Source organism: Elaeis guineensis, chromosome 9 (assembly GCF_000442705.2).
Source record: "Elaeis guineensis isolate ETL-2024a chromosome 9, EG11, whole genome shotgun sequence".
Taxonomy (NCBI): domain Eukaryota; kingdom Viridiplantae; phylum Streptophyta; class Magnoliopsida; order Arecales; family Arecaceae; genus Elaeis; species Elaeis guineensis.
The window spans coordinates 48833230-48841274 of record NC_026001.2 but is presented as its reverse complement, the minus strand read 5'-3'; the positions used below and the strand labels follow the sequence as shown (position 1 = coordinate 48841274).

The 8045-nt window shown below is 37.3% G+C and overlaps 1 protein-coding gene across 1 annotated transcript in view; it reads left to right on the top strand.

Annotated features, from left to right (window-relative positions):
• Positions 1-522: 522 nt before the first annotated feature.
• Positions 523-8045, top strand: part of LOC105051218 (protein SUBSTANDARD STARCH GRAIN 4, chloroplastic) — an 85462-nt gene continuing 77939 nt past the window's right edge. The window contains 2 exon segments of the mRNA XM_073243025.1: positions 523-762; positions 1181-3319. Coding sequence (XP_073099126.1) covers positions 1281-3319 — 2039 coding nt within the window. The 5' untranslated portion in view covers positions 523-762; positions 1181-1280.

Below are 8045 nucleotides of genomic sequence, written 5' to 3'. Positions count from 1 at the left end.
CACGCATATTATGGAATGAGTCGACTGTGATAACAGAGACAGCCCACATGCTAAAGCATGGGCCCGTCGAGGCAATGGAGTGCACTGGATAGACCATATGACAGACTAGACGCAAGCTGCTCTGCACTGTATATGGTTCTGCTCTTAAATAAGTGATCTCGGTGATAGCTTGAAGACCTGAGATGTCCCATGGTTGTCATGCTGATCCGAGATACTCAGGGTAATCACCGTAACAGTATTAAATGACTAAATTGAAGCCAATATATGTGAATTGAATGATGTGATTAAAGTATGATATTATTATATTTTTGTAATTAAAATTTATTCATATATGTAATAAAAAATATGGATTGATATCCAAATTTTAGATGAACATTATTTTATCATATTAATTTATTAATTAAAAAAAATAATTTTAAAAAATAATAAAAAATTCGATCTAGAATCCGTTCAAAACCAGTATTCCCACACCTCCTTAACCAATATTTGACAAACCCTCGGCGGCCGATATAAACTGATTGCCTCCTAAACAAGATAACCTACATTCTGATAACCAGCTACACTTCGTGTATTGGTTGTCCAATGGTTTATATTAGCAAAAAAGAGGAAACTTTGCTTCTCGGCTTCCCTAGCATCGTGCCCTAACCCCCTCTCCGCTCCTTCGGCTCCCGTTCTCGATCACCTCCGCCAACATCCCGGACTCCGTCGCGACTGACCCCTGACACCAACACCGTGGCCGCCGCGGTCTCCTCTCGGGTTTCGGTGAGTTCTCTTGTCATCTTTTTTTCCCCTCTTTTCTTCCTCTCCCGAATTCTCATATCCCCCATCTCTCAACGATCTCGGTGTTTGGGACCCAACCACTCGGTACCGCCCCACCTCATCGGTGCTGGCTTGGTAGGGGCCGAACCGTGGTCTGTAGCTTTCGGCGGTTACACCCGGCGTGCACGCGCCGGTTTTATAGTTTCGGCGACCCGGGGAGGAAGTCCTTCGTGTTTTGTCCTCCTTTTCAAGGGGAAAAATCTTGGAAAAACTTTTTTAAGGATATCTACGTCGTGTTTAAAATGCATCAGGCAGTGTTTCTAGTATTTAATAGTTTCATAATGCTTCATATAATCTTGCAAAACTTTTTTAAGGATACCGACTTACATTCTTGATTTCTATGTCTTTATGATCGATTCAGGATGCTGGGCCCGCTTCTAGGTCTCTGAGGCACGAGGGGACTGAGATTCAGTTCTTGGTCCCCTGTATATGACCGTTGTTCAGGGGAATCTGGAAACGAAATGAGTGTCAGTCATTTGCGCACCTCATTTCTGGGACCTCCTCTTCAAAGGCCTCATAATCGAAGAAATGGGAGCAAATTCTCTGTTGGCGTTAAGGGAAAATCAAATGTTTGGGCTTCGTTTGATTTCTTAGTTCCAGGACAGAGTCAGAAATGGTATGGAAGGGATAGGTCTTCATTTTTCAGTGGTAGAAATGTCAAACCTTCATCAAGGAACAGTTCAAGGAATGGTTTTAAAGTGAATTGCATGAAGGAGTCTTTCCCTAAGACCAAGGCTCTGATCAGATCTTTTGTTCCTCTGTGGAAGGAGGGGTTGTTTTTGGTTAGGTGCTCAGTATTCTTTGCTGTAATTTCTGCTGCAGGAATGCTGGTATGGTATGCTCAGGTGAAAGCCAGGACTTTTATCGAGGCCCAGCTTCTACCATCTGTTTGTTCAATACTGAGTGAACATCTTCAAAGAGAGCTTGATTTTGGTAAGATTCGAAGCATTTCACCTATAGGCATCACTCTGCATTCATGTTCCTTTGGGCCTCATCGGGAAGAATTTTCCTGTGGGGAGGTACCATCCATGAAACTTCGAATCCGCCCTTTCCGGAGTCTTAGGAGAGGGAAGATTGTAGTTGATGCTGTTCTATCCCAACCTTGTCTTCTGGTCTCCCAAAAGGAAGATTTTTCTTGGTTGGGGATTCCATCACCTTCTGAAAAAGGCCTGCAGAGACATCATTCAACTGAAGAAGGCATAGATTATCGGACAAAAACTAGAAGGCTTGCTAGAGAAGAATCTGCAGCTCGCTGGGCAAGAGAAAGGTTCAAATCTGCGAAGGAAGCTGCAGAGATGGGGTATATTGTTCCTCAAGAGCATTCAGAGACTTTGTTGAATGATAATATTAAGGATGCTTGTCATTTTACTGAATATGATAGAGCTGGGTCATTCTTTTGCATGGATGAACAGATTCATTGGAGGGATCATCATCGCATCGATTCCAGGATTGAGTATGGCTTGAAGCATGCAGATCTGGAGAAATCATTTGGTGTAAAAACTCATGGCACATGGCTTACATTATGGTCTACAATGATACCACATTCGTTCAGGCACAGATTTAAAAGAAATGCTCATAAAAAGATGATGTTTGAAGGTGATATTACTTCTAAAGAAAGATGCCTCAAACGTAGTGCCCTTGCAGCCATGGCATATTTTAGGGGTTTAGACGGTGGGAAGTTTGGTGAGCCATTTTCCACTCAGGAAGTGGATGCTTCGGCTGGAGGCTGCATAGATATGGCATTTGATGCGACTGCTGCGAAGGATGTAGTGACTAGTGATATTAATATTATGCCCGCGAGTGTGGTTGATGAAACTAGATCTGCAGAGCTAGTTAAATTAGTACCCTTGGATGGTGAGGAACTCAAATTGCTGACACCAATTGAATTTTCTCAAGATAATTCTGTTGGTAATGAAAATTTTGACATGCCTGGAAATGACAATTTTTTGAAAGATGGAAATGTGCAAAATTGTCATCCTCCAGAAGATCATCATAGTATTGGGCAGAGAGATGTCGATATTCTCAAGCTTTCTGAATCCAATTTGTGCAGACCAAGTAATGGAGACTTTAAAGAGCATTGTGTTGTAGATTGTCATGATCAAGGAGTTAGCTGCAATAGTTCACCAGATCCTATACTGGGAGGGTCCATGGAGAGTTCTGAAAATGTTGTTCCTCACCGTCCAAGCTTTAACCTTAGGAAGTTTGGAACATGCACGCAAATGTATCAATCTACATCTTTTTGGCCGTTCTGCCTGAAATCTAGTTTAATTAGACTCCTCCATGTTGTCAACAAACTTCTATCTGATCATCTGGACGATCAGATTCAGAAACTAAAGTCATACTTGAGCATAAGAGCTGCAGACCTTTCTGCTGAACTTGCAAATGGGGTAAATGAGATTCACCCAGAAGGTATTGAAAAGGTCCTTCCAATTACACTGGATTCTGTTTATTTCACTGGGGGTACTCTAATGCTGCTGGGTTACGGTGACCGTGAGCCCAGGTTTGAACACTTACAATTAACGTCTGATCCTTATGTTATTTGGTAAAAGTTGTCCTGGGACTTTCTTATTTGGCTCTTTCCTCTTTTCTTTTGATAAACTAGGTAATAAGATTTGCCATTGTTCACTTAAATCTGCAGGGACTAATCAACTTGCAGGTTCTTATGATAATATTTTCTTATAGTTCTTGAAATAAATGATATAAAATTAACTGAAATTTTGCAGGAGGTTATCCTATTATAAAATGATATCATCTTATTCGTTTTACCATGAATTAAGCTGTCTTATGTTTATGGTAGATCCTTGGATATCGCTTGTTGATTAGTAGATCTTTGGCTGACAATTTATAATTAGCTCATGGGTGGTTTTTGATGTTTAAAAAGCACAATAAAATTTGAGTGTAATTATTAGTATGTTAAGATGTGTACTCTACACGTACACATGGTAGTTTTCTACAAACAGAAGTTTTGATGAACACAGACACCATCTGATGCAAGATAGTACTCTATTAGTAGATAGTATCCAAGTATCTAACCGTGCCCATGCAAAGCATGACTTTTTAATCTAGTATGAATCCAAACCAAAACTTTTAATCTCTCTAAAAGCATTCTGAACCTTTTAAAACACCTTTAGATTTTTTACCCTGCCTGACAGTTAATTTGGATTTCCAGTAATCTACCTGATTCTTGTAATATGTCTGGAATTAGTTTTGAAATTGGTTATGAAGAAGATTGGACAACACTTGAATGTAGTGCATATGCTAATATTTGCATTTTAGCATTTCAATTTATTTCAACTTCATCTTTTCATATTATCATAATGATGTAACAAATAAGATTTAGGACTCTGGAGTTTGTACAGAAAGTCATCATTGGGTCGTGCCTGCTGGAACAGTTTAACATCCTAAAAGAAACAAATAACACTTCAAGTTTGAATACTCTACTTATAAATTGATATTACCATCGTTATAAAAGGGGTGTCCTAGTGCACAATGCTCCCACAAATATAGGGTTTGGAGAGGGTTAGATGTACGCAGTCCTACCTATGCGTGTGGAGAGGTTGTTTCCGTGTTTTGAACCTATGACACTTAGGTTACAATGGAGTAACCTTATCGTTAAGGTCCGTCCTCTGATATTTCCATCGTTATATGGTTTTTTTATGTCTAGAAAATGGATGTCACGGAATAATTTCAATAACAGCAATATTTTTAGAACTATATTATATGGTTGATTACGGATCTGATTGCAACCAAAACCCAATAAGAAATCCTGAACATAGATCTAAGTTCTAGTCTGGATTGAAGAGTTGTTTCCACTTTCCCTTTTGAGGTTTAGGGCCTAAAGTTTTGTTGATCATTAGTTAACCATGTATACTATACCAAGAAGAGGCTATTTTGAGTTTTGTAGTATCCTCTTATAGATTCCATTTGTCAGCATCTTGGATGAAAATATTCTCAACTTAATTCTAAAATAAAAAAGAAAGAAATGTATCTAAAGGAAGATAAGATCTCAACTCAACTAAGCCTTAATCTCAAACTAGTTGGGGCTTGCTACATGAACCCATTTTACTTCATTCTGCCCTATTTTGGGCCATAGAAATATGTAGCAATATTGAGCCCGTACTACTTCATCTTATGCGATTTTCAGTCTAGCTCTATCCCTCTTTCCTTCTCTATATATATCAAACCACTCCTTCATACTTGTGCATCCTTTGGCTTGCATTGTACATGTCCAAACCATTTAAGTCATCCTTCATTCAGCTGGTCCTCAGTTGCTACATACATCAGATCACTCTTTTATGCTGGTGCATCATTTGGCCTACGTTGTAGGTAGCTAAACCATCTATGTTGTCTTTCTCTGGATTTATCCCCAATAAGTCCTACCTCTACCTTTTTAAAAATGACTTCATTTCTTATTATACATATATATATGTGTGTGTGTGTGTGTGTGTGTTTGCGCACATGTTGTTTTTTAGCTGCCTGAATTTCTATACTATAATGCATGGCTGGTCACATGGTTGTCCTGTATATTTCTTCCTCCAACTTGGTAGGTGCCTTGCCATCGCATGATATCCCAGTTGCCTTCTCATTATATCCAACATGCTTTAATCCTACAAATATAATCAAGTATGGTTTCTATGAACATGAATCTGTATTAGAAGGAAGATGCAGTTAAATATTTTGGTACTTTAGGATAGAAGGTGTAATTGAATATTGCAGTATATTAGGAAAGAAGATTTAATCAAATACCATGATCAGTTTGCTGTTTGTTTCAATTTATTTTATATTTGTTTCATATTCTGTTTGCATATTTTATAAATTCAGCTAAATTTGACAGTAAAAGAATTAAATTAACAATAATGTTCTATAGTTATGTTACGGTTATTATTTTTTTAAAAGCACATTGCAGATGCTTGTTTGCTAGTCAATTGGAATACGTGATGATACTATTCTTATTCTTATCAGAAAGACAGCAAAGCAGAATATCGAAGATAAAAGCAAAAAAGAAATCTCGAGCAACATATTTCGATCATTTATGAAATTCTGCAGTTCAACCTCAATTTTGTTTTTGAAGGTGGAAAAAGAGAAGTAAACATAAATTCATACTTCATCTCATCCCGTTGATACATGACCAGACCTCGTATTTGTGTGGTGTGGGTTTGTTTTCTATTGTTTTGGCGATCATTTATCCTCAGAGACTCTTCTAAACGGATCCTGATTGGTTGTACAATTTACTATATAGGAGGCCAGTGTAGATGCATTTCTGGATCTCATGTCTATTTGCAGTTTTATGGCAAGGCCTATCATCATCCGTGGACCTATTGATCACCACATTATATCTACAGCCCTCTAAGATAATATCTGAGGCAATTCTTTTGCATTGAAGATCACATCTCTGCAACATATAGGCCTTCTTTATCCTTTTTCATCTTTTCTTCTTCTTGATGTGAGACATGCACTGAATAATTCCTTTTCTCTCTTACAGCTTATGAACAAGCATATTAAGTAGTTCCTTTTCTGTCCAGCAGCACCAATACATGCATGACTCATTATGTCAATATGGTGACAGATGCATGCAGCATGAACTGGAAATTATGTGGTTTGCTATTAACATCCACTCTGTTATTGAAGAAGTTTTTAAAACGACATTGCAGTTAATTAGATACCTTAATATATTGGCATGATGGTATCCTGGACCTGAACCCTGATTTTCTGTTCTACCTTCTGTAAGTTTCCTGTGGATGATGCTTGATATGATACCATGAAACTTTCAAGTCTTATCTAACTTGAAGATTGTTTGAATAAGGACTCAAATCAAATACAATCCAAGTATGCAACACAAAATGTTGTTTTTCCAAAGAATTGTAGGATGCTTATGATCTCATGTTGAAGGTGTACATTGTATATTTAAGTTGTTTTCATCATACAAAGAAGGTGACCATGCAAAAGTAAACATTAGATTTGCAACTACTTGGATGCTGGAACTTTAAATGCAAAAGGTAGAGAACTAGTGGATATTATGAAATGTAGGAGGATCAATGTTGCTTGCTTAGAAGAAACTAAATGGAGAGGTAGTAAATATAAGAAGATTGGGAATGGGTATGAATGGTTGTATGTAGGTAAGGATGATAATGAAAATGGTGTAGTGATAGTAGTGGGTATAAAAAAATAACAGAAAAAATGTGCATGTAAATAGGATAATTGATCGATAAATATCTATCAAAATAGTTTTAGATGAGGAGATTATTAATGTAATTAGTGTTTATGCACCACAAGCGAGCCTAGAGGGGAAGGTTAAGAAACAATTTTGGGAAGAAATTGATGAATTAATGCAAAATAGTCTGGAAGCGGAAGCCGGAAAGTATAATTGTAGGTGGTGATCTAAATAGGCATGTAGAGAAGAATATATGAGAGAGTGCATGCGGGTTTGGTTTTGGAGATAGGAAAGAGTGGCTCAAATTTGTCATAAATAGCTTATTTTTTCATAAGAGAATAGAAAGATCGATATGTATGGATGTAAGGTGATACAAGGAGAGAATTTAACTGAATGTGTATACTAAATACAAGAAGAAAGGAAAAGGAATTAATAAATTTTCAAAGATAAGATGGGGGAATTTAAAAGGGAAAAATGTTATAACTTTTATGAATAAATTATTAAAGGAGGGAAACTGGGATTTAAGGACTGAACTGAATAAAATGTGGAACCAAATGGCCAATTGTGTTGTGAGGATAACTAAAGATGCTTTAGGTGAGCCAAAGGTGAAAAGGTATACAAACAGAAAAAGATGGTAGTGGAAAAATGGGGTATGATAGGCAACTAGAATAAAACAAATTTGCTTTATACAATGCCAAAAAAAACAAAACATGTGGAGGATTTCATAAAATATAAGGAAGCTAAGAAAGATGCAAAAAGGGGAGGAAGTGAGGCTAAATAGGTAGTTTATGATAATTTATATGATAGGTTGGGTTCAGAAGAAAGAGAACTAAAAACATTGACCAAGTTAGCCATATAAGGAATTGATTGATGTGGTGTGAACGTACTGCGAAGACCTTAGGAGGCTTCTATAAGGAGAGGTACTCTAGTTTGTATAGAAGATTGTAAAGAAGAGGAAGATCTAAATTAACATGGGTGGAGATTGTGATGAAAGAATATGGAAAAATTTGAAATAACATCAGAGGTGGCCCTAGATAGGAATACTTGGCAAATTAGGATCCATAAAGATGACCCC